At 43.8% G+C, this 16,417-nt stretch overlaps 1 protein-coding gene across 3 annotated transcripts in view; it reads left to right on the top strand.

Annotated features, from left to right (window-relative positions):
* The first annotated feature begins 4,791 nt into the window (after positions 1–4,791).
* Positions 4,792–16,417, top strand: part of UVRAG (UV radiation resistance associated) — an 81,145-nt gene continuing 69,519 nt past the window's right edge. Inside the window, exon 1 of one of the 3 annotated variants that reach the window (XM_085590150.1) lies at positions 4,792–5,200. In XM_085590150.1, coding sequence (XP_085446276.1) covers positions 5,162–5,200 — 39 coding nt within the window. In that variant the 5' untranslated portion in view covers positions 4,792–5,161. Of the gene's footprint in view, positions 5,201–6,253; positions 6,492–16,417 lie in introns of those variants that run through there. The other 2 variants (XM_021532428.3, XM_085590104.1) reach the window with 2 other exon arrangements.

Below are 16,417 nucleotides of genomic sequence, written 5' to 3'. Positions count from 1 at the left end.
AGTGATTCTATACTTTTAAATACTTTTATGCAAATAGGCTGTATAGCATCAGCAACCATAGAACCCATTCATTCTTCTTCCTTGTCATATCAGAAGGTCTGGATATCCCAAATTCTTTTTAGTAGATGTAAAGGTTTCATCAGTGAAGAGTCAGTCAGAATATTATGACCTACAGATATCAAAGTATCAAAGATCAAGAAAGTCTTGGTTGTTTGGTATAATGGCATTATATTGTCTGGGAGATGCTTATAGCCAATGAAAGCAAAAAGTTTTGGTGCAAATGCTGTCCTGGGGAGGCTTAACAACAAGTAGGCTCCAATTCAATGGGTATACTGATTTCTTCTCTTCTTATGTATATTTAGCTTTCATCAATGCTTTAATCTGGCAGAAACTTTTCATTCAAAGAGCCTTAAAGGTCTTTATAAATATTCCAAAGAAGGATTTACTTTTCCCATAGATTAAATGCAACCACTTCTGGACTGGAAAGCACAACCATGACACACCAGATAAAGTGATAAAATCACATTACCACCTCTGCAAGATGAAAATGCAGATGCAGTAAAGAGAGGGACTTTATTTCAAGCAGAATTAGAAATAAGTTTTCTTCAGGGACTTCTGGTAATGTACCAGGAGATATTTCATGACTGTACTTACATGGGAGCTTAGGAAATTTTGCATCTTGTTTGGAAGACAGTCCTTGCAGCAGCCTGGAGTCCCAGTGCTTATTTGTTATGTGGGCTTGGTGGTCAGACACACTTTCAAAGATCCATGCAACAACAACAATCTTATTGTTCAGATCCTCTTTATACAGGAGGTTTGAAACACCTCGGTTTAAACTGCTGATTATTCTGGTTTTAACACCACCCAGCTCTTTGACCAGTGCAATGTCTGCAGTTTAAGATGGAACGTTGATTGGGTGAAGTCCCTGTTTGAGTTTGAATGTATCCTATCATTGTTCACCGAGGGACTGGTTTATGGAACTGGGCTGGGTTTTTTATTTATAGCTGAATTAATTGCCAAGCCACAGACCAGCTGTGACACTTACTTGGTTGTGAACCACTTTGAAGGCCTTTGGCCTTGAGCTACCCACTGAAATCAGAAAGCATCTTCTGGTTGATTGACATGGGCTTTTAATGTAGTCTCCAGTGGCAGCAACCACTTTGAGGTTGGTGGGTGTGGTGGACCCCATGTACTGTTCTCCTTCATTTAATTGCCTTCTCATTTAAAATGTATTTAGTGTCGCAGAATTACAGAATCATTTAAGTTCTAAAGCCTTTGAGTCCATTGAGCCAACTATTCCCCCAGCACTACCCAGCCCACCACTAATTCATGTCTCCAAGTGCCACATCCACATGCACACATCTGTTAAATCCTGCCATGGATGTGGGCTCCACCACTGTGCTAGACAAACTGTTTCAGGGCTGGATGACCATTTCCATAAAAAAATTTTCCCAATATCTAACCTAAACCTCCCCTTACAGAACTTGAGCCCATTTCCTCTTGTGCTGTCCCTTGTTTCCTGGGAGAAGAACCTGACTCCCACCTCCCTCCTATCAGTGAGTTGTCGAGAGAGAGAAGGGCCCACCCGAGCCTCCTTTTCTCCAGGCTGAGCCCCCCAGCTCCCTCAGATGCTCCTTGTCACACTTGTGCTCTAGTTTTTTTACTACTTTCCCTATCTCATTCACAATATGTACTTAAAATACATGCTTGAGTCTGAGAAGGAAGTTTTTTCCATGTAAATAATAGCCCTTCTAAGCACTAGGAGAGTAACAGATATTTTAAGCATCATTTGCCTGCCAAAGCACCAGGAGTCCTCTTCTGTGTCCTGCATGGAAATTATCTAATGGTTATGAGCTGACTTGAAAATGTCTTCTACTGAAAGTGGATCTCCTCTGTACACATAATGTGACCTAAACAGCTTGATGGTGTGTCAAAAACACAATGAAATGTCTCTCTCTGGGGTGGGGTTTATCTATAATGGGACACTCAGGAAACTGCTGATAAGTTAATTAAATCACTTTAAATACCCCTTTATTTATGTAGCTGGTGATGATGGTAAAGTGCAAACAATGGCCAGTTGTTCCCCTTGCAGTTTATTGCATTAAAGACTTATATTACTATTAATTTAAAACCAAGTGCCTCCACATTAAAAAGATCTGATCTTTACTGTGCTTTTCACTGTGAGCTTCTGATACAATGCCTAGGGATTACCAGAACACCTTAGGTATCTGCAAGTGTCTCACAGCAGTTCAAAATAATTTCTGTGAAGGGAGCAAACATACTCAGCTGCAACTAGAAATACAGATCCTAAGAAATACCTTGGACACAAACAGGTGCAAAGTTCAATGCCCACAAAACCAGCCTCGTGTTTGTCGCTATTGCTTAAGATTGATCCCTCTCAAAGCAAAGCTAAACAAACTCTTTTAACCTCACATCTATGGCTGTAAATTACTTTATTTAATACACACTGCAGATTTTGTCCTATTTTCTCTTTAAACAGTTCACAAACTTATTTTGCTCTGCATTTTGAGTGCTTCTACCTATCAGTGAAGTGTATTGTCTCACTGAAGTGATTTTGCAATGATCTCATACCCCAATAAGAAGCATATTTAACCTGATCTGTGGCAGAAGTATGAGTTATTGTTAGCCACAAGGTCATTTCTTCCATCCGAAAGGTGCTACCCTGCCAAAATTTGCAATAAAGTCTATCAAATAATATCTGTAATAACTTGCAGGTAGTATCTCTCCACTGTAGGTAATTTTGAAGGACATGAGTCCATGTATCTCAACTTCAGTGAAAAAAAATTACTGATAAAGTAGTGCTTCCAGAAATGGCAATTAAAAATTCTACTGTAATTCCTGGCAATTCCTCACTGGCACTTCATCTAGCTTTCTCCAGATTCTTTTCAAAAATACACTTCACTCTGCAGGAGTCTTTAGCTGATTTTATTAAAATTGCTTTTTAAAATGTAATTTTAATTATCTTCTGGCTTTGCTTTCCAGAAAAAAAATAGTCCAGAAGAAATGCCATCTGGTATTCCATAATGTCAAAGTGAGGAGCTGCTAGTGTGAGTTTAGACAACACATAAACACAAGACAGAGTTGGTAATCTGGTGATGTTTTTGACTGTTGAATTCATCTGAAGAAAATTGAAGATCACAGAACCACAGACTGGCTTATATTGAAAGGGACTTTAAAGCTCATCTTGTTCCAGCCCTCTGCCATGTGCAAAGACACTTTCTACTAGACCAGGTTGCTCCAAGTCCTGTCCAACCTGGCCTTGAGCACTTCCAGGGATGGGGCAGCCACAGCTTCTCTGAGCAACATGTGCCAGGGCCTCACCACTCACAGGGAAAAACTTCTTAGAAATTTAACCTTTCTGTCAATATGATGTCATTCCCCCTTATCACAGACTCACAGAGTCACAGAATATTCTGAATTGGAAAGGACCCACTAGGATTATTCTGTCATTCCAGGCCCTTGTCCAAAGTCCTTCTCTCTTGCAGCCCCTTTAGGCACTAGCAGGGGGTCTGAGGTCTCCCTGGAGCCGTCTCTTGTCCAGGCTGGACAGCCCCAGCTCTCCCAGCCTGTCTGCAGAACAGAGGTGCTTCAGCCCTTAGAACATCTCCATGGCCTCCTCTGAACTTGCTCCAGTAGCTCCATGTCCTTCTGATGTTGGACCCCAGAGCTGGAGGCAGCTCTGCAGGTGGGGTCTCACCTGAGCAGAACAGAGGGGCAGAACCGGATCAGCCCAGCACATGGGTGTGGATATGCTCAATTCAGTCAGAGAGAAAAGAGAGGGAATTCTCCCAGGCCTAACCTGGGAAAGTTAGGAGAATGAATGAAAACAATTATTATCTCTTTCTGTTCATGTTGTTTATAGATATATCCTACCAGAGCATGCTATTCATAGTGCACCAAAGGTGTGAAAAGTTTTCACTTTGAGACAAATCATATTTACCTTAGCGATCCTGGTTATAAAAAGGAACACTACTTTCTGTAATAAAGATTCTTCTCTTGCCTTCTGAACCACTGGAGTCTTTTCTTTCCATCCCTGACTCAACAGTGACACATGGGGGCTTCTGGGCTCTCAGCACACATGGTCAATCCTGTTTAACTTCTCACCCATCAACACTCTAAAATTCTTCTCCCCAGGGCTGCTCCCTGTTCATTCTTTGCCCAGCCTGTGTTTGTGCTGGGGATTGCCCTGACCCACGTGCAGGACCTTGCAGGAGCACAGCCAGAAAGCTGAGCTGGGAGCACTGTCCAGCTCATGGCAGAAGTGGATATGTTAGCTTTAGCAGGCCACAAGCCTTGGCAACAGAAAGCAGAACCTTGAAGAAGGAATGCAGAAGTCAGCAGTGGATGTGCTTGATAAGCAGAATTTATATGGGAAAACATATACCTGTGCTAGTTAGTACGAGGCTCTGAATTAAGCAATGTTACCTAATTACATAAATGTTATACTTTTGCTCTTTTTAGGAATTGCTGAAAAGGTATATAAGCTCAGCTTTGTGAGTCAATAAACGGCTTCACGTGTGCAAACCATGGAGTCCATGTCTCATTCATCAGTTGCCATGGAGTGGTGCCCTCGTTGTGAAGGAGTGGAGATCGCCGGGCTGTGGGACTGAGGATGAGCCTGCAGAGCCAAGTGCTGCTGAGAGGACCAGGAGAGCCCCTTCAGGATACAGGAGGTCAGATACCCTCTGGGATATAGGAGGTCAACTGCTGCAGGGGACAATGGGTCAGGGAATATCTGCCCAGGAAAGAGATGTTTTTGAACTTATGTCTAAGCTGTTGTGACAGCACAGCAAAACTGTACCCTCACATGACTTAAAAGTTCTATTACGATGGGCAGCTGCTGAGATCCCAGGAGTCACTGAGTCCACGGTCTTTACAACAGATCTGTGGGACAAGGTGGGAATTAAGCTATGGGATTCTGTTACCAAGGGAAGTAAAGCAGCTGCAGAAATTATGCCTTGCATAAAGTTGCAGGTTGGTTGCAGGGAATACCTGCTCTCCTTCTATGGCAGAAGCTCAATGCTCTTTAAAATCTGAAGAGACTGCTGCTGAAGTTGTTCACTCCCCCCTTTACAACGGAGTCTCGAAATTCCATACATTCTGAAAAGACTGCATCTTTGCCTCCTACACCAGCACTAACATGACCCTCAGCCTCCGTGCCATCTCTTACGAGCCTAAGGTATTTTTTATATTATGACTTAGATGCATGTGACGCTGTGCAGGGTGGCCTGTTGGGGGGCAGGTGGAGATGATGTTGAGCAGGTGGCAGCGATATCGAGGGGGTGCTGAGGGTGACAGCGCTGCCGAGGCACAGCGCGGGGCCCCGGCTCGCAGCCCCCCGGTTGCCATGGTGACAGCCCCCCGGTTGCCATGGTGACAGCCCCTCGGGTACCATGGTGACAGCCCCTCGGGTACCATGGTGACAGCCCCTCGGGTACCATGGTAACAGCCCCCTGGGTACCATGGTGACCGCCCCCCCGGTTGCCATGGTGACAGTCCCTCGGGTACCATGGTGACAGCCCCTCGGGTACCATGGTGACAGCCCCTCGGGTACCATGGTGACAGACCCCCGGTCGCCATGGTGACAGCCCCTCGGGTACCATGGTGACAGCCCCCCGGTTGCCATGGTGACAGCCCCTCGGGTACCATGGTGACAGCCCCTCGGGTACCATGGTGACAGCACCCCGGTTGCCATGGTGACAGCCCCCTGGGTACCATGGTGACCGCCCCCCCGGTTGCCATGGTGACAGCCCCTTGGGTACCATGGTGACAGCCCCCCCGGTTGCCATGGTGACAGCCCCTCGGTTGCCATGGTGACAGCCCCTCGGGTACCATGGTGACAGCACCCCGGTTGCCATGGTGACAGCCCCTCGGGTACCATGGTGACAGTCCCCCGGTTGCCATGGTGACAGCCCCTCGGGTACCATGGTGACAGCCCCCCGGTTGCCATGGTGACCGCCCCCCCTCCCCTCCGCTGAACCATTTTCCGTCCCGCCACGTGATGACAACAGCTCCCGCGCACGTGACGGAGGGCGCGCTGTCAATCAAACTCGCTCTCCTCCAATCACCGCCCGCCATTCAGAGCCGGTCCCGCCTTCCGGAAGCGGGCGATCTAATGGACGCTGTCGGCGCGTTCCTGCGGTTTGACAGGCCCGGCGCAGAGGGGCGTTGATTAGCGTGGGGCTGAGCCAATCGCAGGCGGAGGAGCCGCGTGGGCTCCCGCCCCTGCGGCGCGGGGGCCAATGGGCGTGCGGCAGGCGGCGCTGCGCCCGCCCCCCGGCACTGCGGTAATATGGCTCCGTAGCGGGCGGCCGGCTCGGCGCTGCTGCCGCCATTAACCCCTGCGCGCCCGGCGGCCCCGGGGAGTGGAGCGGGGAGCCTCCGTGAGGATGACCTCGGCTGCCAGTCCCGCCGCATTACCGCCCGGCTCCGCCGCCCGCGCCCTGCATGTGGAGCTGCCTTCGCAGCAGGTACGGCGGGGCCTCGGCGCGGCGCTCCCAGGGGGCTGAGGCGGAGGAGGCTGTCCCCTGAAGTGAGGGGTGTTCTGAGGTGAAGGGGATCTGCTCTTTTGGCTGTGGGGTGCACACAGGGGCGTGCTCACTGAGATGTGGGTTGTTCTGCGTGCTGAGCTGAGAGGTGCTCCCTGAGGCGTGCAGGGGTTGCTCCCTGAGGTAAAGGGGGGCACAGGTACTCCTTGAGGTGTCAGCGGGGCTACCCCGAGGTCTGGGGGTACCTGAGGTGGAGTCCCCAAGCTGATGGGAGGCAGTCTCTGAGGCAAGGGGCAGTTTGAGCACCTTTCTCTTAGGCCGGTGGAAGGCAAAAGGAAGCATGGGGGTAGGGGTCTGTGCTTCTCTCCTGGGGAAGTCAGGAGTTTTCTCCCAGAAAACTACTTCTGTGCCTGCTAAGGATCTGGAGCAGCCTAAAGGTGGGAGTTGCAGCAGGAATAACACCGAAAAAATCGATGTTGAGCTTGGGCACCTCGTGAGGCCGGAGCAGCTGGGGTGTCCCCTCCCTCCTTCCCTTGGCGGGGTGGGGAGCAAGTGTGGATATAACAGGAGGTGTATTCTGAAAAGTGGTGAAATGCTCTCTCCCTATTGCATCCTTCCTTCGCATAACTCTCTTTTTCCTGTTTGCTGATAGTTGGCTTTTGGTTTACTTGGCATTTGTCCCACATTTTCATTTTGGAGAGCATTAATTTCAAGTGAGGAAGACCAGGTTCTGCCTGAGCGTTTAGCAATCCGTATCAAACCAACTTTATTACCTTTCCTCTCTTTCATGTGGTGACTTTGATTGTACAGGAGCTGTAGCAGGAGTGGTGAAGGTGGGAGTAATTAGCAAAATTTTGCTTTTCTTTAGAAATAGTGTAAGATGTGAGTGTTGTTTTGGCTCATTGACTCAGTACAGTCTATGTTATTACAAGTTAGACACACAATCTGTTTTATTTGAGCTACATGTTACCAGGTGGGAATATAAAAAGTACCTAGAGAAAAAAGTCAACAGAAAAGTGGATCTATAATTGCTCTTTTGTTAAACATCTTCTAGAAGACATCCTCTTGGGGGCTAAGGGAGGGAAATGGAGGTGGCTGCTGGCCACCTGACCCTAATTTGTGATCAAGTACTTACTCGGAAATGTGCGTCTGCTCTATGTTAATAAGCATAAACATGAATGCTGCTCTGTATGAACAGGAAAAAATGGATTGTCCACAAAATCAAGTATGGCCTTCTCCTTGCTGAATTTTTTGTTTTATTCTCTCTCAGGCTTGTGCAAGGACTGAAGGAATGCTGCAGGGAGAAGCCTGATATTAGTCATTGGATTTTGTTTGGGAAAGTGAGACCAAAACACAGGCTTTTACTTCTAGGAGCAGAAACTTTTATAGGAGTTCCTGGGAGCAGAAATTGAGTCATCAATTATAGGATGTTCCAGTTGAGCAAATGTTTATCAAGGAATCTTGTATGTTAATTGTACCAAGTGTAAGGCTGTGGCAGAGACTGGGGTATTCTGCTGTGTGCTCTGCTAACACAAGGACCATGTGCTGAGGGATCTGTGTACTGTATCTGTACCTGGAATCAAATTGAGAGGCTCAGCTGAACAACACTGATAGCAAATCACCTTCTTTGTATTATCTGAGCTCAAAAGTCTGTTACTGATGTGCAGGATACCTTGAAGGGGCTCAGCACACTGGAGCTGTTTTACTGCAGAATTATGAAGAAGATAAGTCATTCCTAGTCTAGTCTATTGTACCACCTCTGTAATGCTGTAGTCTGGCTGACCCAAGCTATATGATGCTACATAAGGCAAGGTTTGCTGTACGCCAGCACAAAACCAACTTGGTGATTTGTTTCAATAGGCAGCTTTCTCTAGGACACCCAAAGCTACATTTTTTTGGCTATAAGGATTGAGAGCAGGATGGTCTGAGTCCTAACTATAAATCTCCCCAAAGACAAATTCTCAACTGTGAATTCAAGGTGAATGCATTTAATGACTAAAGTGAATTTTTAGGGGAAGAAGTATTGATGGTGTAATTTGGATTTAGTCTTGCTTTAATTGTTCCAGTGATAGTCACATTGATTAGAAAACAATGTTCCTGCTACTGACACATTTGCAGGAGTGAAGCATTAAATATGAAACTTTTTGCTACTGTGATGACATGTCAAAACTGACTGACTTCTGTAACTTGTTTGTGTGGTGGGATGACTGGGGCAGAGAATGCTTTTTTGATGTTGTAGTCTGTATTTTAAGAAATGAGGATTTTAAGAATAGAGGATATGGCTGTAAAGAAATGCATCTGATTTAAGCATAAAATTCCCATTTGAATCCCTTAGTAATTGTGTGAGGATATTGTTCTCTTTTGCTGTGCAAGTGAGCACAACAGAACTGAAAATGTGAAATAATTGCACTTCAGAAGCAGAGATTCTTTAGTGATATCTCTTCGTGGCTGTTTGACGCAAGAAAACTGGGAGTGTCATAATAATTTAAGAATTTCTAAATGCTCAAACCTTTCAGATTTTTATGTATCCTCAGTGTAAGGGATTAGACAGAAAAATGCAGCCTGAATGTCTAGAGGCAGTCATGCCACAGTCAAATGATCTGTTTAGTGCTACTCTGCTAATTGCTGGCCAAAACAGATTTCATGTGTGGTTGTCTAGTGACAGGAAAGCACATAGTCATGGACTCCAAACCAGTGCCTGGGAGGGTGTATGTGAGGGAGGGAGGTGTATCTGCTGAGTGTGGATGTGGTGGTAAGGAGGGAAGGGGCAAATTGTGCCATTGTGCACAGCCATGAATAGTGTCAGATCAGGTGACCCAATATTTTCTGTATCTTTCAGTTCACAAACACCTCTTGACCGATGGTGAATATTTCTGTGAAGAGGAGCAGCAATGAGGTTTCAGCTACATGTGTCAGAAGTGTATTTTAGGGTAGAGCAAACCAGAGCAGCCAGTTAGTGAAACTTTTCAAGGACACTCTGTAGCCTCCATTAACATTAAGGCTGGGATTTCTAAAGGTCCAGTTGGAGTTTTATGCACTTGTATGAGTCCAAGAGCAGTGCTCATCATACATGAATCCTGTGGCTTCCACACCAGCATTTCTACCCTCAGGATTTGACCATCCAACCAACTCGTTATCCATCTAACAGTCCACTCATCAAATCCATCTCTCCAATTTGCAGAGGAGGGTGTTGTGGGGGATCATAGGCTTTACAGAAGTCCAGATAAATGACATCTGTAACTCTTTCCTTGTCCACTGATGTAGCCACCCCATCATAGAAGGCCATTGGGCTGGTCAGGCAGGACTTTGCTTTGGTGAAACTGTGCCAGCTGTCAAATCACCTCTCTGTCTTCCATGTGCCTTAGCACAGCTTCTCAGAGGATCTGTTCAGTGATCTTCCCAGGCACAGAGGTGAGGCTGACAGGATGGTAGCTCCCAGGGTGCTCCTTTCTAGCCTTTTTAAAGATGAGTACTGTGCTTCCCCTTTTCCAATCACCTGGTGCTTCACCCAACTTCCAGGATAACTTCCAATATCATGGAGAGTGTCTTGGCAACTAAATCAGCCAATTGCCTCAAGATTCTGTGATGCATCTCATCGGGTCTCATGGACTTGTGCACATTCAAGTTCCTCAGGTGGTCATGAACCCAGTCTTAGAGTGTGAGGGGCTTTGTTCCCCCAGTCCCCATCCTGCTGTCAGTCCATTCAGGATGTGCAGGAAGACAGGTTGTCGTTGAGGACCGAGGCAAAAGAGTTGTTGAGTACCTCACTCTTCTCATCAGTTGTTACCAGTTTTCCAGCATTATTTATCAGGGGGTAACACCTTCTTTGGCTTTCTTTTTCTGGGTAGTGTAAGTGGAGAAGCCCTTCTTTTGCATCCCCTGCCAGATTCAGTTCCAGATTTGACTTGGATTTCTTCCTTTAAAAATGTGTATCGCTCATACACAACATTTTGGGCAACATGTCAGAGAAGTGTGCTGGCAAATGTGTTTGAGGAGTCTTTTGCAGGAAAGTGAAGAAAGTTACTGTATGGACCCAGGGCTGCACATGAATGGGACTTTAAACAATGTGAAAATAGTATCTTTTTAAACATCAGTTTTATATTACTCTTGTTATGTATTCTCCTGAGTTATATGGGGGAAAAAAAAAGACTGATTCTTAAATATTTTACTTTCCCTTTCCTATGAAATATGGGGGGAGAGGGCAATCAGAATAATGAATGGAAAGTGTTGTATTGGAGTACTGCTTTCACTTCTCTTTGACACACTGTCTTTAAATGCTGAGTGGGAGGGAAGTACTGCTCCAGTGAAACATTACAGTGTGAGTTGTGACCTGCCGAGTTGTATCCATACCCACCTGTATCAATGTTTAATGTTTGTTAGAGATAAACTAGGAGGAGTAGTTGTTAAAGTCACTGGAAAATTGTAATTTTAGCCCAAAAGACTGGCTGTTAAACTGGGGCTGGAATTTTGCTCTCTGCAGTGTACTACCTGTAGTCCGTAAAGGATGCAGGTGTGTTTTGCAGACCAAATGATCTGCTGATAAGATAGACTGTTATGTCCAAAAGCTGTACTAAATCAGTTTTCATGCTTTATTTGGGATGCTTATTGTGGGTTATGGAATGCACTTAATTGAGTTTACTAGCTAAAGACTGAAGTTTCATTTATGAAGGGAAACTGATTTATTTGCCCTTGATTTACTGTCCAGCAACAAGATAAGCATAAATATCCTTCAGGTTATTAATCATCATATGCTGTTTGCTTGTGCAACCCAGAGTGTCCTTAATGCTTCTTTAAGGTCAAAATTGCCATTGTTTTGATTTTCTGTTGGTTCTGTAAGGCCCTTGGGTGCTAAGGGTGCTTTCTTCTGAGTATCATCTTGATATTCCCAGATTACTCCCACAGCAAATGTGGACTAATGCTCCCTTCCCCAAGGTCACGTTAAGAGGCTTAAGGGACTTTTCTCAACTGCTGCATTGTGTTATTAATGAGATGGGACTTGCACCCCGATGTTCTTTTCTGTCTGGTGGGTTAGTTCCCATTCTGTGTCAAAGAAGCAGCTACAGTTTCAGTCTTTCATTTTGAGACTAAATATTTATTTAGACAAACTCAGAGGAAAGCATCAATAAGGAAAGATGTTATTTCTAGCTACCTCTTCTGAAAGATTTTGGTTAAAGATGGAAAGACTATCTAATTACCTATTATTTGCATCTTATGTAAACACCTAGCAAGAAGAGCTTTGTCTGGCCAGTGGGCAATATTTATAAGATACTCATAGCCATAGTTCAGGGCAATTTTTTAGGGTGTGCTGGCAGTTTTACTCTTTGGAGCTGTGGTGTTTGCCAGCTCGCTGGATCTGTTGCCCTTGATGTTATAGTGACCACTCGCTGGATCTGTTGCTCTTGATGTTATAGTGACCAAACACAGCTGTTGAAACAATACCCAGAAAGAACTTTATTTGCCCAAGACTCTTCATAGGCACATTATTTTGCTTTTGAACACTTCCTGCTAACATTATATTTAAATTAATTCTGTATATTGAGTCTTCTTTTGCCACACCTAACCAGCTATCCTGGTTGTGTCCCAAGACTGAATGCATCTCCTATTCTTGCCCCTACAATGTGTTTTAAATAACAGGCTTTTGCAGTCTCTCTGCAGAAATTAGCACAAAAAAAAAAAAAATGCAGAAGATTAGCAAGTCGTGTGAACATCATGAGTTTACATCTGTTTTAGTCTTAGTTCTTTCATTCATTTTGGACTCTAAAGTAAGTGGTGTAGATATTCTACATGTGACTGTGGGGTACAAAGAGAAGATTTCTTGTGCCAGTGAACAGTTACCAGCTGTTTACATCATTTTGTGGGGGTAGAGGTTGAGTTCTGAGTTGCTTCTGTGTAAATGCAGTGAGGAAGTAGTTAAGAGGTTTAGCTAGTAGAAAAGGGTGCAGGGAAGGATGGACCAGAGAACACAGCTGTCTTGCAAGAGCAATACATAGTCTTAAGTTTTTTTCTGTTACAATATAGATATCTGTTTTAATTATTTTCTGGTATGACTGTTGCTTTAGTTAGTACTAAAGTAGTAGATAATGCCACAGACTAACATACTTTGTTAGATCTAACACTGACTTCAGATTTTGCATTCTTTATACTGACCTTGCGAAGGGCTGTTTTGCATTCAGATAGCTGGAAAATAAGTATACTTCTGCATGGATCATGTCAAGTATTGAGATATTCCTTATTCTTCCTGTTTCTTCTTGTGTGAATTAGGGCAAACTTGATATCTTTTGAACATCTTCCATTTGCTGACTGTTCCTGGTGATGCTCTCCATGCAGTACAGAAGCAGGAGTAGCCATGGCATGGGGTATGGATGATTACAAACCTGTTCTGACCCATGGTGTGTTGACATGAAAGCTACATAGCTGTTTTCCTTCTTAAGTGAAACTTTCCAAAGCTTTTCAGATGCCCAGAAGTATAAAGGCATCTGAAGCACTTTGATTAAAGGATCTGTAAACTAAAATTCACTATTGTGCATCTTGGAAAACTTTGAGCCCATATGGATGAAATAGCTTTGATTTTTCTTGTAGTCATTTAGGGTTTGACTTTTCTTGTGGTCATTTAGTCTGGGTAAATCACTCTGCACAGGTTCAGTGCATCTGGTTCCTTGCACAAGATCTTTGGGAATGTGAGGTATGTGATGTATGTGAGTGTTTTGCACCTTCACAGGAAAAAAAGTGTAGTTGTGTTCCTATGGTGTTGCTCTCAGTTCTGATTCCTAGTGGAAATAGTTTTCTTAAAGGCACTTGCAAGAAAGTAACTTAAAAAGGGAAAGGAGTTCCTGGATGGCTGTTGATCACTTGACTTGGGGAAATGGAGATAGGAAGGAGGCACAGTTAATAAGGAGAAATACAAGTGATTTATTGAACTAATTATGGCTGTGTAGCTTTGAGGGCCTTGCTGTCTCCAAGAGTGTGCTGGAAGACATTAAAATAGAATTCCTTAAAATTCTTTATGGTGTGTCCCACAAAAATTGCATATCAAATGCAGAAATAGATCTGAAAGCCCATTTGATTCTCTTGACTCTGAACTGTGGAAAACTGTGAAATTGCAAACCTCATAAGTCTTCCTAGCAAGCGTGTAAATTAGAGTACAAGCATTTTCTTGCCTTTTCTGTGGTTTTAAGTAACCATACATCTGAGTAATGCCTAAACTTTTCATGTACATTTCTTGGATATTAAAAGTTTTATGTTTTGCAGCAGAGGTGACCCAAACTTTCTGTGAGATATGCTTCACTTAAAAAAAAAAGTTATTAAATTGGAAAATGAGGCAGCTTGAAAACTTATATAAAATTAAGTATGAATTTTTGTCTATAATTTGACCTCCAGGAGATTGAATATTAAGAAGCAATCACACGATCCAAACTGGCACAGAGAGGTGAAAGCAAATAGTGAAAATCTGAGGAAGTTGGAAGGTGCAATATGAAGGTGTACAGCAGTGCTGTGATAATAAATAATGTTCACGTTGACTAAATATAGATCATATTTTGGTAACTTTTTTTTTGTTTCAGGGCTTTTTAAGAAAAAGACTCAGTACAACCTGTCTGCTATGAGCTACAAAGCACACAGAACTCTCTGTTTTTATATGACTTAATTCTGACAAATATCCAGACATCTAAATAGATGACATTGCAAGCTCAGGTCCATTCAGTTCAAAAACAGTGGATTTGCTGTAGTAACATTTGTGCTGCTAATTAATCTCTGCCTCCTGCTTTAATGCTAAAATAGTTGGAAGGATTTTGCTTAAATTCTTCCAGAGCTTCTGTGGGTCATAGAGCAAGGAACCAAGCTATGAAATTCATGTGAAAGCCAGGTAAAACCAGAATGTGTACCATGTCATACAGAGGTCAGAGCTGATCCTGATCGGAAAAGAATTCAGGGAATTTACTTCCTTGACAGAATTGTGAGGAAGGCGCCACTCTGAAAACAGAGATGGTGCCCAGAGGTGAAGACTGTCTTGGCATGTCTTGATTAAAAACTATTTGGTAAGTAGGATACCCCATTAAAGGCTAAGGAAGTAGACCTGGTGCTGAAATTTTAACCAGTGTTGAAAGTTCTTTGTTCTGGAAACACGATAACTGCTTTTCAGCTCATCGGGTCTCTGAGATCCCTGAGTGGTGATACAATTTTGGTGACTTTAGGCTAGGTAATTTACATAAACTTCTACTTTGCTTGTACAAGATGATTTCCCAGCCTTCTTAATGCTAGTTTTACTATTGTATTTACATTTCAGGCAAAAGTAAGTTTCTGGTTACATGGGTTGTATGGAAAGTCATCAGGAATAGGATGGATGAGGCAGCCTTTTTCAAGTTCAGTCACAGATGTATAAAGCTTTCTCCCTGGGCTATTGAATTTAAGCTTAATTCTGGAAAATGTATTTCTATTTATAAAATTCTTAAAAAATCTGCCTGATGGAATTTCTGAAACTTGCTTATGGCCTTGGGTGCAGTGAGCCCACTGTCACTTAGTAACATCTGGAAGTTTTCAGCCAAACCCTCCATTCACAGAGGGGGCTGTTTAAATGGCATCTTGGATGGTTCTTGCTGGAAGAAACCAAACTGCCTCACTTGCTTAAGTTCAGGTACTGCATTGACACCTTTGCAAATTTATTTAACATGTCAAAGGGAGTGTTGAGAATAGAATTCATGAACAGCATTGCTAAAAGAGCCAGTGCTAAAGAGGGAAGACCGTGCTGCTGGGAGAAGCAGATGTGGGACAAGGAGAAGACAGACCTCCCCCTTTCCCCAGCTGTGAGCCATTAGATCATCCCAGCTGCTGACAGCATGATAGGCTCCATGTGATTAGAATGGACTTTGCTGTTGCCCATATTAGTGACCTGAGCTTCACTATTGATACTTGGAGCTTGAGCTAGAGTCAGTGTGATGGCTGAGTACCAGAAATAGAAAATGTGTTTGGCTGTGTTCTCATCCAGCCTGGATATACTGACATTATTTTTTTTTTTCCTGAGGGTCATCAGATTCTTGTAAGGGAATAATGAGCTGGTTAAGACGGAAGAGGAATCAGAACTCTCCATGCTTGCTTTTGCTACCCATTATATGACCTTGAACAAATAATTCTGAAATTCCATGAATACTTGGGGCTGTTGTAGGTAATCCTGTTCTCCTGCCATGAGCAGTCCAGACCTTGTGTTAACAACAGTGCACTTCTCTCTCATTTGACTTCCTCTCTTTCTCACCTCTCTGCTGCATCATCTCTATGGTGATTTTTATTAATTATACCAGATTATTAGACAAAAACAATTAATAGCTTTATCATTTCTTTTTCTCAGGCCTTGAGCAAAGCAAAGAGTGGCATCTGGATAAGCTTAAGCCATAAAGAAACTTAAAGTTGCAGTCTGTCTCCTTTGTCCTCTTCTGTGGTGGGCACATTTGTGTAGCTGTAGGAAGCTGAATTGGAGGAATTTAGCCAGATGTTACCCTTACTTACCCAGTTAGTTACCCTTACTAACTTGTGGTTTTGGCAGCTTTACCTTGGTTTATCTTTTTGATCCTCACCATAAGACTGCACAAAACACATTGTCTAGGAGAGGAACATGCTGAAGGTAGTGAAAGATTATGGTATCTTAGTATTGAGGGAACTAAAGCATGAAGGAACCAGACAGTTTCAGTCCTTTAGATCTCAAAAGACTTAGCAGACTGTCTAGAACCATCTGATGAAAAAGCCATCTTAACAAGGTTGATGATGAAAATACTTGATTCTGGAGCAGTCTGATTTGTTTTGAGTGGATGAAGCAGGTAATCGCTGAGCAGGGATGGTATTGCTGCACTCTACAGCACCTCTCTTAAGATGCTGTTGTAGTATTCCAGGAAGCTGCTTCTCTGCCTCTGCAGGCATGAGGG

The sequence above is a fragment of the Lonchura striata genome, chromosome 1, assembly GCF_050655825.1.
Source record: "Lonchura striata isolate lonStrDom1 chromosome 1, ASM5065582v1, whole genome shotgun sequence".
In the NCBI taxonomy this organism is placed as follows: Eukaryota; Metazoa; Chordata; class Aves; order Passeriformes; family Estrildidae; genus Lonchura; species Lonchura striata.
Note: the sequence above shows the minus strand (reverse complement) of the source record. Positions and strands in the feature narration are given on the sequence as shown.